This window comes from Oxyura jamaicensis, chromosome 7, assembly GCF_011077185.1.
Source record: "Oxyura jamaicensis isolate SHBP4307 breed ruddy duck chromosome 7, BPBGC_Ojam_1.0, whole genome shotgun sequence".
NCBI lineage: Eukaryota > Metazoa > Chordata > Aves > Anseriformes > Anatidae > Oxyura > Oxyura jamaicensis.
In genome coordinates, this window is record NC_048899.1 from 1881484 (window position 1) to 1908578 (window position 27095).

The 27095-nt window shown below is 35.1% G+C and overlaps 1 protein-coding gene across 9 annotated transcripts in view; it reads left to right on the top strand.

The window, feature by feature from the left end:
- Positions 1 to 27095, top strand: part of DNAH7 (dynein axonemal heavy chain 7) — a 104574-nt gene that overhangs the window by 11389 nt on the left and 66090 nt on the right. For 8 of the 9 annotated variants that reach the window (XR_004752556.1, XM_035332228.1, XM_035332229.1 and 5 more), the window contains 14 exons: positions 334 to 517; positions 1418 to 1597; positions 2882 to 3157; positions 4131 to 4258; positions 4439 to 4517; positions 10884 to 11108; positions 12291 to 12437; positions 13033 to 13718; positions 16145 to 16331; positions 20104 to 20297; positions 21082 to 21280; positions 23316 to 23456; positions 25410 to 25622; positions 26533 to 26642. Coding sequence is in view for 8 of the 9 variants with exons in the window: in XM_035332228.1 (XP_035188119.1) it covers positions 334 to 517; positions 1418 to 1597; positions 2882 to 3157; positions 4131 to 4258; positions 4439 to 4517; positions 10884 to 11108; positions 12291 to 12437; positions 13033 to 13718; positions 16145 to 16331; positions 20104 to 20297; positions 21082 to 21280; positions 23316 to 23456; positions 25410 to 25622; positions 26533 to 26642 (2949 nt within the window). In the remaining variant the exon portion in view is untranslated. Of the gene's footprint in view, positions 1 to 333; positions 518 to 1417; positions 1598 to 2881; positions 3158 to 4130; positions 4259 to 4438; positions 4518 to 10883; positions 11109 to 12290; positions 12438 to 13032; positions 13719 to 16144; positions 16332 to 20103; positions 20298 to 21081; positions 21281 to 23315; positions 23457 to 25409; positions 25623 to 26532; positions 26643 to 27095 lie in introns of those variants that run through there. The other variant, XM_035332230.1, reaches the window with a different exon arrangement.

Below are 27095 nucleotides of genomic sequence, written 5' to 3' on the forward strand. Positions count from 1 at the left end.
GACTACGCTGCCTGTGAAGCCTTTCTGTTTTCTGTTTACCTGAGAAATAGAAGACAAAAGCAATTAACCAATTCAATCTATCTTAATAGATAATAAAGCATATAAAAACATATTTTAAATATGGCTCCATAATAGTAGGTAATATTTTCAGAGACGTTTCCTTTGAATGTAAAGATACTACTATATGAGCTAATTAAATTAAACTAGTTTCCCAAGTATACTACTACATATTTTGATTGCATGCAGTATGTACCTGTACAGCAATTAACTTAAAACTACAGGTTTATTCATGCTAATCACTTGAAAAACTTAACAATATTGTATTATTTTAAGGTGGCTTCCAGAAGTACAGAAAATCTTTTACCAAGGTAATAAAAGAAAACAAATACCCAGCAATGCCAGCAATGCTAAATTAGAGTCTTTCTTCAGTTGTGCTGCCACTTTAATGACTCGTCAACTGCAACATTTACTTGTACATTCTATTAAGGACTTTACAGATTTAATTGTTCAACCTGCAGTAAGTAGTCTTTCATATTCATACTAGAAACATTGCTTATCTATGTACCTACATTTTTTTTTCCTGTTTATTTTACTTGTGGGGAAAAAGAAAGCATGAACTCTGGTGGCAGGTGACTTCTTGGGGAAAAAAAGATATAAATATTTTAGAAATGCATCGTTTATTAAATGGAGTTTAAAAAACAAACACGTCAGAAAGGAAATACTGGCATTTTAAATCTGGTAATATGCAGGAAGACACCACAGTTAGTTAGACTTACAATAGGAATTCATTAGTATAAAAGCCACAGGCATCTTGCACAGTTCTAATGCAAGAACCATAGAGGTATGTCTATAATCCCCATCTGTGAAAAAGGTTTATCTTCTCTCTACTATTAGTATGTACCTATTACATGCTTTGGCAGACTAGTTCTTGGGCAAAAAAAATAAGCAACAAGAGTGCTTCTTTCACACTTACACCATGTCTATTGTGGAGACAAATATTTCTCCAGGAAAAAATATGCAGAGAATCTAAGGAAGTAAGGAGTCACACTGTGGTAGTATATGTTTTCATTCCTCCTTCATATATTCCTACACTTGTGGGGGTTACTGCTGTAAAGCAACTGTCTTGGTCTGTGCAAACAACTTCAAAAAAGTTTTTGACTGGTGTGAAGAGGATGCCTCTTGTGTCAACTAAAAATGATATTGTATTTCATCTTAATGAATATCCATTTTACGTTAATTTTATCAAAGACATATTTCCAATTTGCACAAGTATTTTTATTGAGATCAATGTTTGTTATATGCAGTTAAAGTCTTGACAATTCAAAATGCATATGCTGGAATAATTCTTAATGATTCTTCGACACTTTCTACATGGTTTAGGTTAACTAATATTTTACTGTTTTTATTTTTTTGTTAGAGATCAGTCCGAGCCTACGAACACCCAGGTTTCATACTGAGGGTAACCCTTGAGAATGACCATATTAAATTTGAACCTGACTTTAACGACTATGAAGATATATTACTGAATGTCTATACTGTTATGATTAATGCTGTCAGTGATATACCAAGAATTGAGACCAAATTATTCTCTAAGTGGGTAAGAAATTACAATCCTCATTGTTTTTGTTTTGTTAATATACTGTTGCTACATCTACTTTGTGGGTATTTTAATGAATAGTTTTACTATCAGAGCTCAGAGTAATATGGTAATATCCTTTCAGGATATTTGGAACTTTTTGAAATAATTTTATTATCAGAAGGCCCAATCACTATTTTCTAAGCAAATAAAAAGCAATCAGCTATTTTCCAGCAGCAGCTATTACAAATGTATTATATACTACAAAATAAATAAATAAATAAAAATTGATGCATTCAAATTTTAAAGATGTTTCTGCAGGATTCTGGAAATGTCTCCTATTTTGACGCTGGAAGGTATTGTCATTTTTTAGTATAGAATCTTGTGAGTAGACTATCTTAAAACAAACAACAAAAAAAAAACAACCAAACAAACATAATTTTAAAGCAGTTTCAATTTTACCTGTTTTGTGCATTCAACCAGATTAAAGTGTTAGGTCAAACTGGAAACAATCCAGGTTAAGTAAAAAATATTTTGTGAAGTAATTTAAAATTATATATTTTTAATCTATTTGCTTTGGAATTGTATATTGTTTTCAGTGTAGGAACCTTAGTTTCTACTTTAGAGAGAGTGAAAGGAACCATACCTGTGGTGCATTTTGACTGTTTCCCAGAGAGCTATGGAAGGTGAACATTTCTATTGAAGGAATGTAATTTGGAGATTATTGCCTTTTCTACTTAGCACCAACTTTGATTTTAAATAAAGATACCAACCCTCAACATTTCTATTAATATGCTTAAAAGCATAGCCAACCAAGCAGAAACCTGAATAGCAGTGCTATTGTTTATAAAAGCACTGAAAAGTTGTGAAAAGATGAATGAAAAGAAACATCTCAAGCATGTCTAAATGCACAGGAGCAAGGCTTTATAGCTTCTGAGTGTTTGCAGGAAAGTGTTTTCCATAGTTCTAACCTGGAAAAATAAAGTCAATGTTGACTAAAATTGTTGATGCATTTGTTTGGGCTGGACTAGTATGTAAAATTGTGAGTTTCTGGGTGAAGCAGCACTTCTTGCTTGTTAGAGGCAGAGTTTCATAACCTAGGATTCAAAAAAAATGGGAGTAGCATTTAAATCATTGTGTATAAAAAATATAATTTGTAATCAAACTTTATTTAGAAAGACTTTAAAGTAGCATTTAATTGATTTTTCTTCTAACCTGTTAATCTTCTAAATATAGCTGATCTGCAAAAAATTAACTTGAAGTAACTTGAAAATGTGGTATATTTCTGTTTATTTTTTCCTAAAGCCAAAAGGTGAGTCTCCATCAACTGTTTTGAAGCCTGTTATCCTAGATGAGATCTTGGACAAACATAAGAAAATGATCAGAGAAGAAATTATCAAAGAAAGTATTGCACCTGTCGAACATCTCAAGCTGTATGATAAGTATAGCTCCCTGATAAACAAACAAGCTGAACAAGATATTGATCAATTCCTGACTGAGGAACATACCTTTGAAGAAATGAAAGAGGAAATTATAAAATACCAGAAACTCAGTAAGGAAATAAAATATACTTCTAGGAAGGTAAATTATAATAATATTCATAAAGAGATATGGACATAATTTTAACACTGATCTTGTACTATGAGTGTCAAATTTGATAATTAGGTGTGAGATAATTAAAGTGAAATAAACTAGTTTTTTCACAAAAATAAATATTTTTTTCTTGAGTGAGTATTTCTGGGGTGTATTAGCCCTACTTCAGTGAGACATAGCTCTTTTTACTAGATGTTCTTAGGGGACTTGTAAAGGCATTCAGAGTATGTTCTTTCTGGATGTGAAGGCACAAAAGAAAGAGTGGATCTGGTCCCAACCCAAATTCCTTCCAAGCGTCAAAGGCAGATAGAGGATCCTTAATGTGATCCACTTCTTTTTGTCTCTATAAGGAGACAAAAAACAGGTGGCAAGAATCCTTTACTCTCACATTCAGAAAAACAATTTGAAGTTTTAAGTGGTTTTCTGTAAACTGTTTCTTTTCTAGCATTCAGTGCTGACCTCTATTTTGGAAAAACTAGTACTTACAGGCTTGTCATGATGGCTTCTGTGTATGGAAGTCAAGCTTACTTGCTCACTAATCAAAGAAAGCATTGGATTCTGAGACTCCCTAGGAGGCGGACTCCCCTTTTAATCCTGAGAAATGTCACATATCCATGTGTTTCCAAGAGAAAAGCAAGATTACATTTTAGATGCATCTCAAACTCTGCAATTTCACCAGACAATATTCCTCTTACAGAGAACAGATGCCCTTCTTATATGAGGCTATAGATTGTCAAGATTGAAAGCAATAGAAGTAAAATTTATATAAACTTTGACATGCACATACAGAAGAACAGTTATTCATAACTATATATTTTTTTCTTTCTTCATTGGAAAGTTTTAAGAGCATTTTTTGATTTGACTAAATTCCTAGGTGAGGTCCCTGACATTCTGCTTAAGATAGTGAAGGAAAATAGGTACAAGCTGTTCAACATTCTGCTAATTTAAATTTGTATTGCAGTATCTCCGTCTAGGAATGTTTGAGCTGCATTGTGATGAATTAATAAATGCTTTGGTAAAGCGAGCAGATAATATTTGTGAAAAAGTTATTGCAAAAATGTTCAAAGATCATCAAGACATAAGTGTGAGGTAACTATCAAACTGAAAACATGTATTGAAATGTATTTAATTTTGCTTCCACTGTTGAACTTTTGTAATGCTTAAAGCATACGTTAATCTCATTTTTGCTTTTATAAATATATATGATTTGTCTAAGGGTGGTTAAAGCAAAACACACATGCTTAATGGTTTATTTTATATATTTTTCAGGCTATGTGATGAGTTTGAGAGAATATCAGAAAAAGCCCTTACTACTCCATCTAATACACAGGAACTAATGGAACTTAAGGTACTCTCTCCTTTTTAATGAGTCCAAGCAAGAAGTAGCTACCAATACTATTACTCTGTCTTTGAGTAGTAGCATATGCAAGTTGCTCGCATTATTTGTGTGATTGTGGACCTGTTAAAGTCACTGGTGCTATATCTTTATTACAAAACAACAAAGGACAGGTCATCTTTGGCCATGACATGTGGGATATCACATTTGGCAAAATATAATTAGCCTGACTCTTAAATATACAGCCAAACTCTTTTTCCCACCAAAACATCACGCTTACAATCAGACTACTTATTTGGAACAGTCCTTTGTCTCTGCTGTCACTTGTCCTGTGGCATTGCTGGAAAGAGTGCCAGTAGGCTCAGACCAAAACCCTGTAAGGCAACAGTCTTCAGAGTAGGGTATGTGGAGCCCAGGGGTTGTACAACTCGATCCATTGGGGTGTATGAAGGAAATATTAGAACTTAGGTTTTTTTTTATCTAAAAAATGAGAGAGAAATTAATCTTTAACAATATTTAATATATAGATTGACACTGGTGCCTTCACTTGGTCTGTGTATCAGAGGATTTTGTGTCATGTGCATGCATGAGGTGTCCTGAGGGAAGATTGGTTTTTCCACAATGTAAAGGGGTTTGCAGTGGCACTCTCACTTTCAGCATGTTACGATGTATTGCAGTTTGTGTGTTCAGTGTTACACAAATCCACAAATAAATCACAGAAACACAGAATTTCTAGGTTGGAAGAGACCTCAAGATCATCGAGTCCAACCTCTAACCTAACACTAACAGTCCCCACTAAACCATATCCCTAAGCTCTACATCTAAACGTCTTTTGAAGACTTCCAGGGATGGTGACTCCACCACCTCCCTGGGCAGCCTGTTCCAATGCCTCACAACCCTTTCAGTAAAGAAGCTCTTCCTAACATCTAACCTAAAACTCCCCTGGCACAACTTAAGCCCATTCCCCCTCGTCCTGTCACCAGGCACGTGGGAGAACAGGCCAACCCCCACCTCTCTACAGCCTCCTTTAAGGTATCTGTAGAGAGCGATAAGGTCGCCCCTGAGCCTCCTCTTCTCCAGGCTGAATAAGCCTAGCTCCTTCAGCCGCTCCTCGTAGGACTTGTTCTCCAGGCCCCTCACCAGCTTCGTCGCCCTTCTTTGGACCCGCTCAAGCACCTCGATGTCCTTCTTGTAGCGAGGGGCCCAAAACTGAACACAGTACTCAAGGTGCGGCCTCACCAGAGCCGAGTACAGGGGGACGATCACCTCCCTAGCCCTGCTGGTCACACTATTTCTGATACAAGCCAGGATGCCGTTGGCCTTCTTGGCCACCTGAGCACACTGCTGGCTCATATTCAGCCGACTGTCCACTATCACTCCCAGGTCCTTCTCCGCCTGGCAGCTCTCCAACCACTCATCTCCCAGCCTGTAGCTCTGCTTGGGGTTATTGCGCCCCAGGTGCAGGACCCGGCACTTGGCCTTGTTAAACTTCATGCAGTTGACCTCAGCCCATCGGTGCAGCCTATCCAGATCCTCCTGCAGAGCCTTCCTACCCTCGAGCAGATCGACACACGCACCTAACTTGGTGTCATCTGCAAACTTACTGAGGGTGCACTCAATGCCCTCGTCCAGATCATTGATGAAGATGTTAAAGAGGACCGGCCCCAGCACCGAGCCCTGGGGGACGCCACTAGTGACTGGCCTCCAACTGGACTTGACTCCATTTACCACAACTCTCTGGGCCCGGCTATCCAGCCAGTTTCTAACCCAACGAAGCGTGCGCCAGTCCAAGCCACGAGCAGCCAGTTTCTTGAGGAGAATGCTGTGGGAGACGGTGTCAAAAGCCTTGCTGAAGTCAAGGTAGACCACATCCACAGCCTTTCCCTCGTCCACCCAGCGCGACACTATGCCATAGAAGGAGATCAGGTTCGTCAAGCAGGACCTGCCTTCCATAAACCCATGCTGACTGGGCCTGATTGCCTGCTTGCCCTTCAAGTGCCGCATGATGACTCCCAAGAGGATCTGCTCCATGAGCTTCCCGGGTACTGAGGTCAAACTGACAGGCCTGTAGTTCCCCGGGTCAGCCCTCCGGCCCTTCTTGTAGATGGGCGTCACATTCGCTAGCCGCCAGTCAGCTGGGACCTCCCCCGATAGCCAGGACTGCTGATAAATGATGGATAGTGGCTTGGCCAGCTCCTCTGCCAGTTCTCTCAGTACCCTTGGGTGGATCCCATCCGGCCCCATCGACTTGTGCACATCCAAGTGCCGTAGCAGGTCACCAACCAGTTCTTCGTGGATGGTGAGGGCCACATCCTGCTCCCCATAATGGTTTTACAGATAATACTATCTAATTTTAACTAACCTAACCATCGTGAAATGGGCAAGTGGCTTAAAAAGATTATCACAGAGAAACTGTGGCTTGAAGATAATACTAATGTCATGAGCACAAGCATTGTATAAGAAAATGGCAGAGCTGATGCTTCTAGTATGAGCTCTTTGTCAGCCATGTTATGAGGTAAAAATAATGATGGTTTAATCAGATTTGACAAGAAGTTGGCCAAAAAGCCACTGCTTTGACTAGAATAAATAAAATTAAAAAAAGGCTTCTGGTAAGGTTACAGAGCACCACACATGAAATTCATTCACAGTGTTATTCATAGGCATGCTGTAAAGTACTTGATAATGACTGAGGCGTAAAAGGCATTAGTAAAACCAACTGTTCTCAGGGTACATAGTTGTCTGAGTTGGAAGATGGTGACAGGGAGTAAGATGATGCCCATATAATTCAATGGGAAACTGTAAGTGACCTCCTCCATGTTTTGAATGTTCATCAGTCTATGGGGCTGGACAAGACTCACCCAACAGTACTGAAGGATTTGTCAGAAGTGCTTGCCAAGCCCATGTCAGTAATTTACCAGCGGTCCTGGCTAACCGGGGGTTCCTATTTGACAGGAGGTTAGCCAATGAGACTCTGATCCACAAGGAGAGCAGGAAGGAGGATCCAAGGGAATTTCAGGCCTGTCAGTCTGTCCTTGGTCCCAGGGACTGTTATGGAGCAGATCATCTTGCCTGCCATCATACAGCATATAGAGGACAATCGAGTGATCAGAAGCAGACAGCATGGGTTTATGAAGTGCAGGTCCTGTCTGACTAACCTGATCTCAATTTATGACAAGAATACCTACTTAGCAGATGTGGGAAAAGCTATTGACATCATTTACTTTGATTTTAGTATAAAGTGTTTGACGCCATTTCCCACACTACTCTTCTGGAGAAACTGGCTGATCATGGTTTGGATGGCTACATGGTTCGCTGGGTGAAGAACAGGCTGGATGGCTGGGTTCAAAGAGTCGTAGTGAATGGAGTTCAATCCAGTTTGTGCCTGGTCACCAAGGCTCAGTCTTGGGGCCAGTTTTACTTTAAGATTTTTGTCAATGCATTCAATCTGGGGCCTCTCACTACCAGAAGGATATTGAGTTGCTTGAGTATGTTTAGAGAACAGCAATGAAGCTGGTGAAGGGACTAGAAAAATCTGTGAGGAGCGGCTGAGGGAACTGGGGTTGTGTAGCAGGGAGGAGAGGAGGGGAGACCTCATCACTCTCTACAACTACCTGAAAGGAGGTTGCAGCGATGAGGACATCAGTCTCTTTTCTCAGGTGACAAGTGACAGAATGCAAGGAGATGGTCTCAAGTTGCACCAGGGGTTGTCTAGGTTGGATATTAGGAAGACTTTCTTCATGGGGAGGGTGGTTTAAGCATTGGAATGGGCTGTCTAGGGAGGTGGTGGAGTCACCATCCCTGGAGGCATTTAAAAGATACGTGGATGTAGCACTGAGGGACATGGTTTAGTGATGGAACTCAGTAGGTTAGGCTGATTGTTGAACTTGATGATCTTGAAGGCCTTTTCCAACCTAAATGATTCTCTGATGCTCTAGTGGGAAAGAAGTTGAAGTGCACAAAGTTCTACAGGATGTCATCAGTGTGGTTAATTTTTTAAAAACAAGACCTTTACATAGTAGAATCTTCATAAAAGTTTGTAATAAGATGCGTAATGACTGTGAAAAAGTTTTGTACTATGCAGAGATTCATTGCTTATCTCATGGCGAATTGTTGAATTTAAAGATGAATTATGCATTTTTCTTTTACAAAGCGTTCCAAATTTGCTGTCATTTTCTGTGATGACAAGTGGCTGTCAGCCATATGCTACCTAGCAGATATTTTTGAAAAAATACATGCACTTAATCTGTCCTTCAAGTTAAAGGTGACGTTTTTAAGAATGAATGAGAAAGTAACTGTTTTTCAAAAGAAAACTGTGCTATGGGGGGAGAATTTTGAAATGGATGTCTGGAAGTGTTTCTATCATTATGTGATTTTGTTGCTGAAAAGGATGCGTGTCATCTATAAAAACTCTCGTATCTGTAAATAAAGTTAAAAAAAACCTTGGAAACAGAATTTCCTAAACTGTTAAAAATCTTACTAACAGTGTTTCAGTGGGTTTTGAATTTGCTTGTTAAAAATACAAAAATGTGATACCTTCTGATTAGTTTGCAAGAATAACTGGCTGATACCAAGGAGGATGGAAATTTCCTAGCCTAAATTCAACATTGGTCAATAGGATCATGAGCATTGTAAGTGCAGCCAATGGCTACTATAGTATAAGAAGACAACAAATTGTTTCTGCAGTGTGGACAACATACCAGTAGAATTAAATTTAAATTGTGTGTTCTTCAGGTTTCTGAACAGATAGTGTAGTTGAACAAAGAATATTTGTTGGTTTCCCTGATTTAAAGCTGAGCAATCAAATTAGACATGAAAGACATGAAAGATCCGTTTGTAATATCCCAAAGTAATCAATGACTTGAAACCTCTGATGTAAGGAGCTTAAATATATGTTTGGTTCTTGACAAGAAAACTTCAAAAAGCACTCACTGGCAAGTTGTATGAAGTAACTTTACCTTAACCTTTACATACTGTGTTGAATTATCATTTAAAATTTCATCGATGTAGGGTCTGCAGTTTGGTAGCTGTAAAATCCCATCTCCTCACTTACAAATGCCACTTCTCTAATCAAAACTCAATTGTTGTTTTGATGTATTCAGGCTCTGTTCAGCAAAGCACTTGCATACACGCTTATAACATGTGTCTTAGTCTCTTGCTGTTCAGCTAAGTTCTGATGTATATGCTTGATTTCAAATGTGTGGAATGTAGATGTGTGCTTAAAATAATTTGGATGCCTGAGTGGTTGGCTAAATTTAGATCAGAGTGATTTGAACTGCTACAGTGAAGCTGGACATGGAATATAAGGGGGATATAAGGGGAATATAAGGGGAATAATTTTTGCAAGTAAAAAGTAAAATGTTTAGAAGTTGCAATCTGTGCTGAGACTATGGTGCCTTTAAGATACATACATTTAATACTACACTTCTGTGCTGGAGGAGAAAAAATTGCAAGTTCTAACATGTAGCATGTAATATTTTACCAGCATCAGACCCCTTCTAACAGTTCTCCCACATCATTACTGAAAAGATGTATCAGTCTCTATTTGGGGTATTCTTTAAATAGGCCAAAGTTCTCTATGCATAAAAACTACTGTTAAAAAAGAGCAGAAGTGTAGGTTTACTGGACAGTTTATCCGTAGCTAAAAATGTTTCCAGTGTTTTCTCAGTGTCATTTTATTCAAATTTTTCTGTATCTTCCATTGGTATCAAGTAGTTTTTATATACTGGTATGCTATTATTTGTCCAACTGGCCAATGTTTTTTCTAATGCTGCTCTTTTAGAGGCTTTCAGAGCGCGTAGTTACAGATTTATCATTTAAACATGTCTGCATTGCTGTTCTGTTAAGAGTAACGTACAGAATGCTACATGTATCAGCCTGCTATGCTGTCAACTGTTGAGATTTGAAAGAGCAGTGTAAGTTTTATTTTAATCACAATGAACAATACAGTAGTTGTTCATATTCTTTATATTCTTCTAGGGAAGACCTAATCTTAACTGGGCCATCCAGTTCTTCCCTTTCTGAAGTATGGACTACCTTCTTACCCAAATTTGCAACATTTACAATAGCCTGTCTGGATTGGTTTCTGTTAGTCCAAAGATTTGTGCATGTAGTATCAGCAATTCTTTTAAGTTTTATTCAGTAAAATATCTAGTAAGGCAACAGTCTTAACAAATTATGTATAACAAGTTATGTACTGCAAAAGTAGCTAGTGCCATGTTGCTCCAGAGAAAACAGTTTTCAGATCATGTTTTTCCAAATTTATTACATAAAATAACAAAAAAGTAAAAAATTAGCCTTTAAAGTTAAATGTTATTTATTTAGCGATTCTTTTGGTATTAATTTATGTAAAATATCTTTCCTTTTAATTTATATTCCCAGGCCTGTATACAGAAAATAGAAACACAAGACATGATTGAATTGCAGCAGAAGTTAATGAATGCTGAAAATTGTGTTGCTTTCCTGATAGAACATGTCAGCTTTTCACTAGCAGACATACGACTGAACAAGAATGTTTTTCAGTGGAATGCACAAATGCCAGATATCTTTGAAGAGCACAGAAAAATAATTGAAGAAAAAACAGAACAATTTCAAGAAGGTCTTAAGGTTTGTAATGACATTTTAAAAATACTTTAATTTTTAATGACATATAGGACATTAAATGTTATTGGATGGAATCATCTCCTTCATTTTCCCATATATACTAAAAAGTTTGCAGTAAAGATTTTTTATTTTTGTTGATATTAACTAATTTTGATATTAACTAATTTTCTACTTGCTCACTTTTAACATATCCATGAATTCTGCAATACAAATCACATCTCATATTTTGGATTCTGAAACCTCTTTGGTTACAGAATTTCTATCAATGTTGATGAAAGCTGTCTTTATGTGAAACAGTAAAACTCAGCTCCATTAAAAGATGTGTATGTGGCTGGGCTTATGTGCACGAGCAGTCCCTTTGGAGTCAATAGCAGTATCTGAAATTTCTGTTATAGGTCCCTAAAAAATAATAATAGTAAAAATTTAACTTAAGTGTGATTTTGCTGTTAGGATAATGTTAAATATATTAGTTTTATAACATAAATGCATCTTAATTCTATTTTTTTTCCCTGTTACATTTCACATGTATTTTATCTCTGTTACTATTTTTCACTAGATTTACTAGGCTTTTACATTACAGTTTGTTATAGTATCTAAGTTCGGAGGTGTCTCTAAAAGGATTGCTAATTATTAGGTTGCTGATGTGTCAGGGTTACTGCCTGCATAGCTGTCTGCTTTGGCTTCCTTATGCTCCCTAGTTCCATGATCATTTTGTCTTAGATCATACATATTTTAAGATAGTACATTTATGCAATACATTCAAAGAAGGAGCTGCTAATTGTTCTTGTATTACAAATAAATATGCAACATAGACTGTGTTTTCTTGGAACATGTTATTGTTTTGTGTGGTCTGATGCTTGGTTTCAGACACTAACCGCTATTTATAATCGGTGTGTTGTAAAGTGGTATATATGAGGAAAAAGCTCTCCTTGAACTGTGTGGCTTTGAGACAAGAGACATACCTCTGTCTTGTGAAAATGTTTAGCTTCATTTGTCATGTGATTAATCTAATCCTGTTATTGTATTTTAATTTGTGATATACTAGGGATCTCAATTTATCTTTCTATTATTAGCATACTGGCTGTGTATGATATATAGCAAATCAGAATTGTTATTCCTCCTTTTTACAGAAGGTTAAATTTATTGTGATTTTCTTCATGATAACATTGTTTGATGTTCAATTAGATACGCCGTGAACAATTTGTTGAGGAACTGAAAAGCTGCTCTAAGCAGGTTGAAGAACTTGACACGTTTGGAGATGTTCAAGAAGTCAACAAATATTTGAAGAAAGCTCAAGCATTAAATACAAAGTTGGATCTTGCTGCTGATAAGGTACAGATTATAGTCTGAACTAGTCTAATAGTATGAATTGTATATGAATTGTATATTAATATTTGTGTTATCAGAGCAAAGTTTGCTTAGTAATGCAGTAATTCCTAATTCATTTATGAAATACTTTGCATGATTTGTGATTTAAACAGCAAATTTACTGAGCAAAATAAATTGTTGCTATGTGATCTTGAGTTAATGCACTAGTGTTTTGCATAGTGAAAGAGTGGATTAAGTTCATGTAGATTTATACAGAAATTCTAATTTTATGTTATGTGAAGTACAATTCCTAGTGCTTATTGTTTCCTCCTCTTTGTTACAGAATCTGTGCTAATGCAAATTTTAGAGGAATGCTAGATGCTATTTTAAACTTCTAGCTGTACTCCTCTATTGACTAGCATGAATGTTGAGCTGTCAGTGTTAAAGATTGCTTTAACTGCAGTCAATAGCAGCAGTTAAATAATGGACTGTTTTAGTAACTCAAAACTCAGTCTGATGCTTGTTGATGACAGTAGAAAACCTCTCTAATCCCTGTGGTAAGGACTTGATATCACAGATAGCTTGGCTTATATTTCACACCTCAATTATCTCCCAACAGATTGAACAGTTTAATGTGGAAGAAGATGCCTTTGGATGGCCAGTATCTCAGTACCCTCAGCATAAAACAATACGGAATGCTCTTGCTCCATATCTTCGTCTCTATGATATGACTGTTGAATTCAACAGAAAACACAAAAACTGGATAGAGGGATCATTTACAGAAGTGAATCCAGACAAAGTAGAGGTAGATGTAGGAAACTACTGGCATGGACTGTATAAACTAGAAAAAGCTTTCCACAATTCTCCAAATGCACTAGCAATAGCACAACAGGTTAAATCAAAAGTAGAGGAATTCAAAAGCCATATTCCTCTAATCCAGGTGATTTGCAATCCTGGTTTGCAAGAAAGGCACTGGGAAGAGATGTCAAAAATTGCTGGTTTACCTCTGTCTCCTTCTGAAGGCTCAAATCTGTTGTCATACATTAACTTGCACCTTGAACCATTCCTAGAAAAGTTTGAGACCATCAGTGAAACAGCCAGCAAAGAATATTCACTTGAGAAAGCTTTAACAAAAATGATTTCTGAATGGGATCAAATGGAGTTCACTCTTCTTGCCTACAGAGAAACAGGAACCCATATTTTGTCATCTGTAGATGATATTCAGATGTTACTGGATGATCACATTGTCAAAACTCAGACCATGAGAGGTTCTCCATTCATTAAGCATTATGAAAAAAGAATAAGGTAATTTTTTTTTTCTCCAATAGAGAGTCACCAAGTGATTTTACTAAATAAGAAATGGTATTTTCTGGTTAATCTAAAGCATAGGGCCTTCAAATGTTTTTGTCTCTCCTCCTCAAGCAGTAAATTAATCTCATTTTACGGGGCTAAGTATTTTGTACATGTCAGAAAAAAACATTAATTGCCTTTTAAATAACATTTTTATTTTTAATTAATTATGTGGAAGTGATAATGTATTGGAGAAACTGCAAAACATTTTAACATGCTCTGGTACTGAAGGTTCCAGATATATAATATTACCTTTGTTTAACTGCATAATATATATTTGAGTTATAGAATGAAAGACTGTGAACTAAGAAAATATAGATTAACCTTTGTACATGCCTTTGTACATAATCTTTTAGCTATTCATTACAAATGTTAATTAAAAATGTTAGCCTTTTTGTAAGGGAGAGGCAGAAAAATGACAAGACAAATCCATGAAAGCAGTGAAAGACATTAGTTATTCTAATGCAGAAAAATACAGTCCAAAACATCTTTACATGTTAAAAACTTTATACTTTCATTGTTTAGCACAGGTTTTAATTCAATTTTGTCTCTTTCCTCAGTAAATAAATCTTTTACTTGCTTCTTAAATTCCCCAAACATAGTCAAATTGTGGAAAAATAAAAATATTTCATAGGAAGTTTGGCTATAATTATCAAGCTGTATAATTACATTCAAGCTCCATTAGCATGCAAAAAAGCTATTTCAGATTTCAGCACATACTCAATAAATATGAACACATACTTAAATGTAGATATACGTACATTCCAGTATGAATTCTCTGCTACTGCAGTATAGTATAAATGTTCCTTCATTACTAATGTAAAATAGTAGTTTTTATCTATTATATTTAGCAAAAGAATAAACACACCACAGTAGTTTCACTTGAGGGTTTTTGTTTGTTTGCTTTATCAACTGACAGCATTTGTAGGAGTACAAGGCTCTTAGTAAGTACTTAAGTACTAAGTCTTACAAGTACTTTAGTCTTTGAGTTCTAGGTGATTATCCAATGGTTGCTTTCTATATAGCCCTACAAAGCATGAGAATTCTGGATTCCTGCCAGAGAGGTTTCCAAATTCCTTGTCTTCATTTTTGTTTATCTTAGGTGTAAACAAATTAACTAACCTGGCTAATTTTCCTCTTTGAAAGCTGCATTTTTCTCTGCCTTTTGGTAGAAAAGAGATCATCAGAAATGATGTACTAATGCCAATATCTAAAAGATGAAAGAGGGACTTTGGGTAAAGAAGAAGGTATATGCAAGAAAAGCTCTCTGTTGGTTAGAATCTGGGGTGGGTAAATGAGTGAATGAAGAAGTTAAGCATGTTTTCACGGGTTTCATTTTACAGAATTCAGTGCGGCCCATGTATAACGGTCGTGTTGAGAAAATCACTGTCATAGTTCTTTTATACACTATGTATGTCAACACCTATATTTCCATCTGCACTTTCCAGTGGAATGAGTGAATTGATGCACTGTTTTATGCAGGAAGGGAAAATATATGTACCTGTTATAGGACAATTTATTTTTTCACTTATTTATTTATTTTCAAATTGATTGTGTATGTAAGTTAGGAATACCAGTGACATTAGGGAACTGATAATATCACATCTGTGATGTTGTTGAGATAGTGAAAGGATGGTGTTAATGATTTTAAATGCTGAAGAACTCAGAAGAACTGAGGAGACTCAGAAAAATGATAAAGGACTGAAGATTGAATAGATATCTAATTTCAATATTGTGTACCTGATCTATCAACAGGCTTATTCAACATTCACATTTGGAATTTGAAGTTAGTAATAAAATCTAATGGTTTAAGTGGCTTAAATTAACACTTGGACTATCTGTTACTTGAAACCTTTTAGTTAAAACCAAATGTCTTAGGAGAATATCTACTTTTTTTTTGGTTTAATAGGCCATGTTACTTTCATGGCTTTCTTCTGCCATTTCAGCCTGTCTAACCTAGCAAACAATTAGACATAGTAACCTGGTGATTGTCATATGCCAACAACTAGATCGCATACTTAATGTTTATGAATTGAATTTGTCCAGATACTACTATACACTAAAGCGCACACTACGTTTATTCACTGATACTGTTGGTCTTTTTATTAGATTAACTTAGCTTGTGAAATCCTACAGTCAACCTTAAAAAAAGGTAGTTCAAACACAAACAGATGATCCAGTTCCAGAAATGAGTGTGGACATTGTTATGCAGGAAATCTGCATAACAGGCTAAATGAATATGCGATATTCCATTCAAATCTTAAAATTTTTGCCTGTTACACTTGCTCGTGAATATACAACTTGCCAAAAAAGTCTTAGCAGTGTAAGAGAAATGTTATACTGGAAGCATCAATTCATGCATTTGAACTACCGTTTTACAGGGAATGGGAAGGAAAGCTGTTGTTGGTACAGGAGATCCTGGATGAATGGCTGAAGGTTCAAGCTACTTGGCTTTATTTGGAGCCAATTTTCAGTTCTCCAGACATCATGGCTCAGATGCCTGAGGAAAGTAGACAATTCACTACTGTGTTTAAAACATGGAAAGACTTAATGAAATCAACTTTTCAGGTAAGTGCCACTGTCTTAAGGATACAGAGTGAATTAGTAGTGTATACTAAAAAATTACTTCTGATAGCACAGTAAACAGTTTTGTTTTAGCCCCCTTTCTTAGATTCCTTTTAAAATTATTTTGTAGAACTGTTTCACACAGAATTATAGAAGCATTAACTGGGAGAGACAACTAGAGTTCGGCTACTCTAACTTCTTCTTTAAGGCAGAACTTTTGCCAACACTAGATCAGGTCAGCCACAGCTTTGTTTAGCCAAGTTTTGAAAACCTCCAAGGACAGGGATTCCTTGGAGGTTATCTCCAGAGACTTTTGCATTGTGCTGCCTTCCTAGCAAATATTTTTTTCCTCAATATGCAAGCTGAACATCCCAAGGAAACATTTGTACTTGGTGTCTCTTGTTGCCTGTCACTGAAAAGAAATTGGATCTGTTTTTTTATTCGTATATGTTTATTATTATTATTATTTTTTGATTGCAGTTCAAGTAGTTGCTGGTTACAGTTAAATTCAACCTTAACTTCCTTTTAAACAAGCTGAAGAATTCCATCTTTTCCAGCCTCATCTCTCAAGCCATGTTCCATACTAGGGACTAAAATTAAACACATACAAAACAAAGTAACATAGCAAAGGTGATCCTGGCACTGTAGGTCAAGTGACATGATCTTCACTGATGAATCAATTAAATTTTACACTAGTTGTTCTTTTGAAACAATGTCATTTGTTTGCATATAGAATGGTAGAGACAACTTTAAACCAACGATGTTCAACTTCCTTAAAAAATGCTGGTATGATCTATTAAAAATGAGTACATAAGGCAGTTTTTGGACACAATCACTATACTTGTCTGCCAGTTCAAAATAATCTGGTCTTGCCAATCTGTGTGTTATTTGATCCTTTCTGGAAGTTATCATGTTTACTAGGATCAACTGAGATTGCATGAATGCTCTTTGTTAGAAATCTAGCCCAGGGCCAGGTTAGATTGGCTGCATTTGCCGGGCTAACTGGATGAAGAATACTTGTATCATTTCTTCTGCTGACTTTGCTAAGAGGGCAATAGCATCCAGCAAAGAGGTGGTACTAGGAAGGGAAGAGGCAAGAACTGAAAGAGGCATGATTCTCCATTCACTCTGAGTAAGTTCCCTAATATGAACATTTCTATTAGGATGGTGCATTTTTTATTTTTAACTGGACTTACTAAACTGTTCAACAAACTTGAAAAGGTCTATGAGTTCTGCTGGTTTGAAGCCCAGGGCAGGGCATAAGTTTATTGTTTGAAGGAAAAACTGAAACATTGCATTTTTAACTCTCATACTTTTGCAGAACCTTCAGAGATCCTTTATATTATTAGAAATGCAGAAGCAGTCACTCAAAAAGATGTTGGTCTGAAGTTTTTTTCAGATTGCAGATACGTTTTTAATGTAAGAATTCATAATGTAATATTCAAAGGAACCATTTGTTTTATTTCCTGGCCATTCTCCACTATCACTTAGAGTTATTTTTCATTCTATATGCCTTTTGTGTCCTTCCTCCCTGCTTTTCTCTTTCCCTCCCTCCCTGCCTTTCTCTTTCTCTTCTCTCTGATCTTCTTTGTGCTCTCTCTCTCCCTGCCCTTCTTTCTCCCTCTTGCCCTTGCCTCTCTCCCCTCCACCCTCTTCTCTCTATATATCTTTTCCCCCTCTCCGCCTTTCTCCCCCTCACCTTCTCTTCTGCTTCTCACATGTACTTTTTCTCTCCCCAACCCCATCATCCCTCATGGTCTTTCTCTCCTTCTCCCTCTTCTGATTTAGAAGAAAAATCAGAAACTTATCCCAGCAAGCTATTGTGAAATCAGAAGTATTCGCTCTGGGTAAGGACATAGTAGAAATAAAAAAAAGGGCAAGAATTTCAGAATTGTATTGGTTATTTTATTTCTGGACATCGTATCTGATGAATGATCTATCTTAAGAAAATCTTCTAATTTAGATATTCAGTTCTAATCAAATTTGAATTATTTTTTGAATGTGATGTATCATATCTGGCAGAAAACAGGATCAACTTTTGCTTGTACAGGAGAGTGCAAATGCCAGAATAATAGTTTAACAATCTTATTTACACTAAGCAAGTTGGCCTTATTTTCCAGGAGATGGCGCTCTGTTTCCACAAATGCAATGTTTCCATAGTATAGCTTAAAAGAAAACTCTTCTCCAGTCAATATGAATGGTCTTTCTTAAAGCATAATGGTAACTTGAGACTGTTCATGATTTTTTTTGCATTTATATGCCATTGTATTTTAAAATTGCTGTGAAAGGCTTTTATTTGCTTAGCTTTTCATCACCAATTTGAATAATAATATATTATTCATTCATTTTAAATACCTAATTTAAGTAAAGCATATTAATAAGGACTACATTATTTAGTGACTTATTTTCCACTTGTCATAAAGTAAAATAAAACAAAAACATCAAACCAACCCTAGAATATTGAAGCATTTTTACTTTTATTTTTTTTGAGGAAGAAATAAAAAAAAAAATAAAAAAAAAATCCAAAGCTGCAACCTGTGATATCTTAAACAAAACCTCTTCCTGTTGGCAACATATAGTTATGTGCTGGTTATGCATTACAAAGTGTTTTATAAAACAAATGACTAACTGTATTTGTGTGCTGACAGCTTAATTATCTATGTATAGATGAAAAGACTAAGTACTTATTTAGTTTGTTCTGGTTTAGTATGTTACAAGTAACAGAAGGTAAATGTATTTTATGTACAAAAGAACACTGATTATTGTGTTAGAGTTACACCTCCATGAAGATTAATTAGATAAACATAAATTTATCTTTATTTATTTAGTAATTTAGAAGTATATGTGTATTATGAGCAAGGAGCTGAACCAAAGCTGAATGCAAATTGCAAATAATTTAAAAATGTTACAAGTTTTTGAACTGAAACCAAACTTGGAATTTAGTTTTGAATTCTCCAAACTGAAGCTGAACAGCAGTCAAGTTACTAGGCCAAATCTGCATTGTCACCCTATGAGGGATTTATTTGTCACTGATACCTTTTGAGCTTTGCACAACAGTATAGCTTGTCTCTCCTCATCTGTCTGTTGCAACGTGAGTCACCAAGCTTCTGCCCTGTGATACTGTGTTGTTTTGCAAACCCGATCAGGGATTTTTTTGAGTGAGGCATTCTGTATTCGTAATGGGCTCTGACAAAACTGTTCCTAGTGAAAATAGTCTTGCTACATCTTTGATTTTCTGCATTGCTGCCGTGTTGTGTGTTGCTACTATAGGAATTCTTACAAGTCCTCAAAATAGGTTAGTTTGAAATTCTTGCTACTCATCTCTTTGGTGTTTCTCATTGTTTAGTTATATTTATAGCAGTGTCTTTTTCAGTGTCTTTTTTTTTTTTTTTTTTTTTTTTTTTCCTTAGCAGGAGATTGGGGATTGGGATTAATCACTCCCCAGTACTTTGTAGAATGATATGTATTGCAACATGAGTGAGTCATCTACACAATGTATAAATACACAAAACTCAATATTTATCCAGTGGTATATCTTTGTGTTATTCAGGTGCTATACTAAAAAGAAGTTAAAGTATAATTTGTTACACTTAACCTAACTACTTTCCCAGTGAAGCCAGACAATGAAGGTTAGTAAATTGTGACCCTGGTAATAGTTTGAGTAAACCAGAATTTGAAATACAAATTATTTTTGCTCAAGACATTTCCTGAAGTGCTGTGTGGTGAATTACTTGCGAAGGCATTAACATTTTATCTGGAATCATTTCTTTCGCAGGATAAGCATGTGCTGACAGTAGTAACAATAGACAACATGTTGGGAAAACTGAGAAAGTGCAATGAATTTCTGGAAGTCATTCTCAAGGGACTTAATGAATATCTAGAGAAGAAACGCCTGTTTTTTCCCAGATTCTTTTTTTTATCCAATGATGAACTCCTTGAGATTCTTTCAGAGACTAAAGATCCTACCCGGTACTGTAATATTCAATAGATGCATTTGTGACTCATGGTGTGTGTATACAGAGGCTTATATTCACTTTTTTTTTTTTTTTTTTTTTTTTTTTTTTTTTTTTCCCTGACAGCTATGGTATTAAGATTGTACTTGGTTAGATTTTATGATAGACAAATGCAGAGTAATTTTTAATACAGGTAGTTAAATTCAGCTTTGTTTTCTAAACTATTAACTGTATGCTGGTTTTCAGCAAAATCAGAAGTCCAAATAATAATTCATCAAATTAGCATACCTGTTTGTTCCCAGTGGAAAGCTGATCTTATGTGATCTATATACAGTTAACTTGAGTTTTTCCTTTTTAGGTCCAGTCCTAGTAGAAGTTTTTTTTTTTTTTTTTACTTTTTTTTTTTTTTTTTTTTTTCCCCCCAGTGTTCTAACAGTCTGAGATTTCTACTTCCCAGCCTCAATCAAGGTTACACTGCAAAAGTCCATTTAGCACTGAATAGAATTAACTCTAAAAAGGTTCCTGCAGAAGCAATCTTGTTAAGCAAGATAGCTTTCATCATGAGAAGAGGAGAAAAAAAAGTGAACCTCAAAAAGTAGTGTGGTATTAGCAAGGCATCTTGCAGTGTTAATACACAAGAAGTATTGTTGAGGATAGACTTCTATTTAACAAACTTGAAGTGGTCTTTTAAGTAAATTCTTTAAAACTGTTCTTTTTTAAAAAAATATATCTTATTTTGTAAGATTGGCAAGGAAAAAAAATGTCAGAAGCTGTCTAATGCTACTCCTTTTGTTTTCTAGAGTACAACCTCACCTGAAAAAGTGTTTTGAAGGAATTGCAAGAGTAGAGTTTACTGATGTACTAGATATTACACACATGAAAAGTAGTGAAGGAGAGACTGTGGAACTCATGCAGACAATCTCAACATCTGAAGCCAGAGGTCAAGTTGAAAAATGGCTAGTTGAACTGGAGGCAACTATGCTGAATTCTGTCCACAAGGTAACAAGTCCTAACTTTATTTTTGTTCTCCAAAGCATAGCAAAAGCAGTCAGATGATCGGTGTGTAGCTGGCTAAAGACAAAAAGACACAAAGAAATGTTCTGAAGTTGTCCCAGGGGAGGTTTAGATTGGATATCAGCAAGAATTTCTTCATGTAAAGGGTGTTTAGGCATTGGAATGGGCTACCCAGGGCAGTGGAGGAGTTGCCATCCCTAGAGGTATTTATGAAACGTGGCCGTAGCACTTAAGGATATGGTTTAGAGGTAGACTCGGTAGTTAGATGGACAGATGGACTTGATGATCTTAAGGGTCTTTTCCAACCTAAATAATTCTATGATATTTTGTCCTTGTGTCAGGAGAATGAGTGGTAAAGTCTGTGGAAACACATGCTTAAAGTTAAGCAAATAAGTCTATTGAATTTAAGCATAATATTTTCTGGGGGTAGAAATTCACCATGATTACGTATCAGCTGAATTGGAATTTGTTTTGTCTTAGATCAAGTACTTCCAAGTATCAATTTATTTAGCCTATTTTACTTTGGACATTTCTAATCCCTATTTCTAACTGAGGATATCTAATCATTTCCTAGGCTAATATCATTCAGCCCTGATTCCTCCAGTAAGCATTTAAGTATTCTTTGCACATAGCATGAACATTAAAACAATGAATTCAGTCTTTTAAGGTTATACCTTTTTATTGGTTTTGTTTTCTTTTTCCCCTCAATTTCTGATGTCAATTTCTGGATCTATACTTCTCTAGATTTCTTGAAAATGAAATAGTACAGTCAAAAACACTTGTACCAAGGATTATTTTGCCAGAGATTGTTTTACACCAGACGTGGTATTTAAGTGACAAGTTTAAACTGAAAGAATTCCCTTCTTTTTTAATGTTCCTTTTAATGTTCCTCTTAATTCTGACTACCTTATCAAGATGCCTAACTACTTCCAGTTTGTATTGTTTTAGTCCTCACGGTGTCTCATCATCATATCATATATTTAGCTCTGTCATTTTTTGCAGTCTTTTTCAATGTCAGGAGAGGTAATTAAATGCATACACTTTCCCTAACACTGTCTTAGAGTACAACAGTTTAATTATAGTAATGACATATCAGTACGTTAAAAAGTGGATAACCACATATTTGGTGCATATCAGACATGGGCAAACTGAGCTATATAAATAAAAAATGGTTAAGTACCATGTATCTGTATTCACCCTAACTACAGAACTTTAATAATCATCGGAAACATATAACATTTACATAGTTTTAGTGTCAATACAGATACATTTTTCTCTAATGTGTTATTCATCTTATTATGTGTATAGATTGTTAAAAGCAAAAAGGCTTTGAAGAGCAAGCAAAATGACAGATTTTCATCAAGGTAGTTTTACACAGACTCTCTGAGGAGACGTGTAAATTTATTGATGCTATTGCTGATAATAAGACTTTAATAAAACCCCAGTAAGAATAATGGCAGGAAAAACAAACAAAAACAGTTTTGAAAGACATTTGAAAGATTTTTCAAATCTAGGTTTCGTTGGGGTTATCCTTGAGCAGCTCTAGAATGAGATTCATCATTCTGTTATCAGAAAATATACTTGAAGTTAGATATAAATTTAAATAATATGAACTGTAAAGTTAAAAGCTCTGAGTTTTTGGTAGATTTAATAGATTAAAAAAAACAACTTTCCGTTTGGTGTTAGTTCTAATTAAATTGTATTAGTACTTGTTTTCTAGTTTCATTGTAGATGAAGCTAGAAAATGTTAAGTTGCCAATGGTATAATTCATATTAGTATATGTTGTGAAATTAGTTCTCAGAAACTTTGTGTGATCATTTAATTCATATTATGACTTTTTTTTTTATTTTTTTTTTTTAAGATTTGTTAAGAGATTTGCTTGCAAGATTTCAGTTTTACAGAGTTAAATTTGAGGTTGATTTATTTGATTGTCAGTATTGCAACCTAACCTAAATTAGCTCTACTGCTTAACATTACCTGTTTTTATATGTGGTAATAGTGTGCTTTTTTCCTATGTAGGTCATCGGAGATGCAGTTGAAGCCTATCCAAAAACTTCACGTATTCATTGGGTACGAGAGTGGCCTGGACAAACAGTTCTTTGTGTATCCCAAACTTTCTGGACAATGCAGGTAGAGATGTCCATTAGAAATGGCCAAAAGGTAAGAATATTTTAAATGTAAATTATGTCAAATTAATATAATGCAGTGATAAATCAGACTTTTGGTCATAACCTCTTTGGATGAATGCAACAGTTAATCTTTTGAATAGCTACTTTAAAGATATATATACCTGAACAGTGATTCTTGAAGATTTTGAAATTAATATTTCCTTTTGGATGTAGCCATTCTGAGACATGAGACATTCTGTCCTTGAGCTGTCATTCTGACTCTAGACAAAGCCCCTTGTGCTGTCTTTATTAAGCTTTTTCTGTACCTGGACATTCAGGGAAACTTGTCATATCTATAGCTTTTACTCAAATTCTGCGGTAGTGAGAATTCTACCTATCTGACTACAGCCTCAAAATCTTTTTTTCTGCAAGAGAAAAGGGCTTGTCTTCAGTGAAGGAGTGGAAAGGTATTTGCATCTCCTGATAATCTGTCAGAAATCTATGACAGGAAGAACTCTGTCTTACAACCTTCACTTCTTTCTCTTTATTATTTCTCTATTTTATACTAAAGCATAAGAAATGTGACAGACAATCAGTGACCACATGAGAGGACAGAAATACTGCATTCTGCATGAATCTGCAGCTTTATCCTGGGTAAAATAAATAGCATCCTACCTCATTCTTGTTAACATCAAAGGTAATATACTCTGTGCACACAGCAACAAAAATCTTTTTTTTTCTAGCAGAAGCTCTTCAGTGTTTTCTGGGAGAAGATGCCAATATCATTTAAAGTCACTCATTAAGATTAAATATTTATTCATGTATCTATGCACATGCATACACATGCATGCTCCTTTCAAACATTTGTTAGTTAAATGTTTTGAACTGCTGCAGATATATCAAAGATTCAAGTTTCTTATTAAAACAAATAAGAGTACTAAGATGGATAAAGATGAGTTTTTCTAAATGCTGAGAGCATCTCAAACTCCATTTCCACAAAGTCTAAGCTTCTGCCTCCTTAAGTTAGATGACTGAGTGTTAGTTTATCTGTATTAAGGTATATGTAGACAGTTTCTTACAGACAGTACTCTCTTCTATCAGTCCTGCTGCTCTTGTACTGGAGTAGCTAGATTCCTCTGGCATGCGTTTTCATAAAGGCATTGTGTGATCTGTCCTACTTCACCTCAGCATTAAATTTTTGGGTCCTGCAGAAGAGCAGTAACAAAATAGTGTTGGGACCTTTTCTGTAAAAATTCAGAACATTCAAGCTTACTGTGGACCTCCAGTGGATACAGCTTCCTAAAAGAGTCTGCCCTTGAGTGCATAAGACATACGGATTTCTGTCAAACTCCACTGTGTTTTTAAATGTCTTCCTTTTTATGTGAGTTCAGTAAGGCACTTCACAACTTCTAAGTACTGTCATGGTACAATTGCTTTCCTTAATAGTGTCTTTCCTGTTTAATAAATTATCTTGTTAACTTGTTTGAATTGTAGATGGGTTATTTTTTCTAACTGTTGTAGAATATAGAGGTGTTTTTTTCTTAATTTTCTGTTATAATTTTAAAATAATTTTATTAAAAATGTTTAAAATATAAAATTTTATTATTTATATAATTTTATAATTTATAAATATAAATATAACATATTAAACATATAATTTTATAAAATTTATAAAAATTCTATATTTTTATTTATATATTTTCAGTTTCATTTTCTTAATGTGAAATTTATAAAAAGCGAAGGACTTTTTCCTGCTTTCCAGGAAGAAAAACATGTATATTGTTTTGTTTTCAAATATGTATCATTGATGTATTACATATGGTACTGTAAAAATAGAAAACAAAGCCAAAAACCACTGTTGAACTATACTAGTGAATGAAAGACATTGTACTATTATAATAGTGTGAAGGAACATTTTAATATGGAGAATTAAGAGTAATATAAGAAAAAATAGTCATGCCTCAGACTAGACATGCAATCTCTTAACTTTAATTTTTTTTCCCAGGCACTAGAGGATTTTCTGGAACAGAATAATAGACAGATTGAGGACATTGTCAACTTGGTGCGAGGAAAGCTGTCTAAGCAGAATCGAGTGACATTAGAAGCACTTGTTGTGCTTGATGTTCATGCTAGGGATGTTCTTGCATCTCTAGTAAGCAAGAAAGTCAAAGATGAGAGTGACTTTGAATGGTTAAGTCAGCTTAGATACTACTGGGAGGTAAGTGATACCTCTCAATCCTATTAGAAGGTAATTTCTGTTCACAGCTTTTCAATTTCTGTTTGAGTGCTGACACAGAGAATAGTTACACTAATATGAGAATTTCTGCTGATAAGAGAATACCTCTAACTGATAATTCTATGGATTGCTAACTAAAATGGTCAATAGCCAAACACAAACAGTTTTTAATTAAAATTAATTTTTCATCACTGCTGGGTCTCAGTGCATTTGCTGAGTCTGCAGGGGGGATTACAGGCAAAAGTTGTTCACTCAAAGACATTTTTTTGTTGCTGTTTGTTTCTGCAGAATAAAAAATGTTATATGGATGACAGTTAAACATTTAATCTGACTTATTGTCAATATTATTATAATTGTGTGTTACACTTCTTGGAAAAATAATGATGTTTATACTGGATACTGATAGGATACAATACATTTGTATTCATCAGGACAAGGTTTTCCATAATACAGCAGACATTGCACATGAAATTAAAATACATATATATGTATTGCCATATCTGAGTCATCAGATTGAACATTACTATAGCTATTTGCCATGATTACTTCTGTTCACTTCTTAGAAAGCTGATTATCTTTCTAAGTAGCTAAACAAGACAGTTTTACTCTGCAATATGGTTGGTAAGATATTTTTGTTTAGATAAAAATTAGTGGAAAAAATGGTGTTTTCCATGTTGATACTTTAGTATCTATTAAATAGTAATATTTTGTTAAATTGGGTCATACTGAAGTTGTCTCATAGCAATGAGTAGTCGGCCAGTTGTTTTTTTTAATACCATTGGGCCTATTTATGAGCTTGAAGAATAATGTTGAATTGTCATGTGTTTTATTTCATTTTATTTTATTTTGTAATTGTTTATTTCATCTCTATAATCAATGTCTTGTTTCATAGGAAAGACATCTACAAATAAGGATGATCAATGCTGGACTGAGGTATGGTTATGAATATCTAGGCAATACACCTAGGCTGGTTATTACTCCACTTACAGACAGATGCTACAGGTAAAACTACATGTTACTAAATGTGTTCTATTAGCAAGAATGTATTTACTCGATATATTTTAATTAATCCTAGAATAGATAACTCCAGGATTGTGTATTTGATATTCTAATAGGCATAAATAGAATAGTATGTGTTTCTTTTTGTTTAGAATTGGTCCTGTATGAATATTTTAATTTAAATTTGTGATAAAATAAATCTTTTGTAACACTATAACTGGTGATAAATTACAAGAGGATCAAATTTAGTAAGTGAAAAATGTAGTAAATTTAGCAAGCTTCTATTTAGTAAGTTTAGTAAGTTCTATTCTGGACTTTGAGTAAACTTAATATGTCATTATGTATTTGTAGAGTACAGCTGCCAAGAGCAAGCAAATTGTACCATCAGAGGAAAATGCAGACATGACACTAATTTTTAAGAGTTTCTGGTAAAAGTTGGAGCAGCTAGAAAAACAG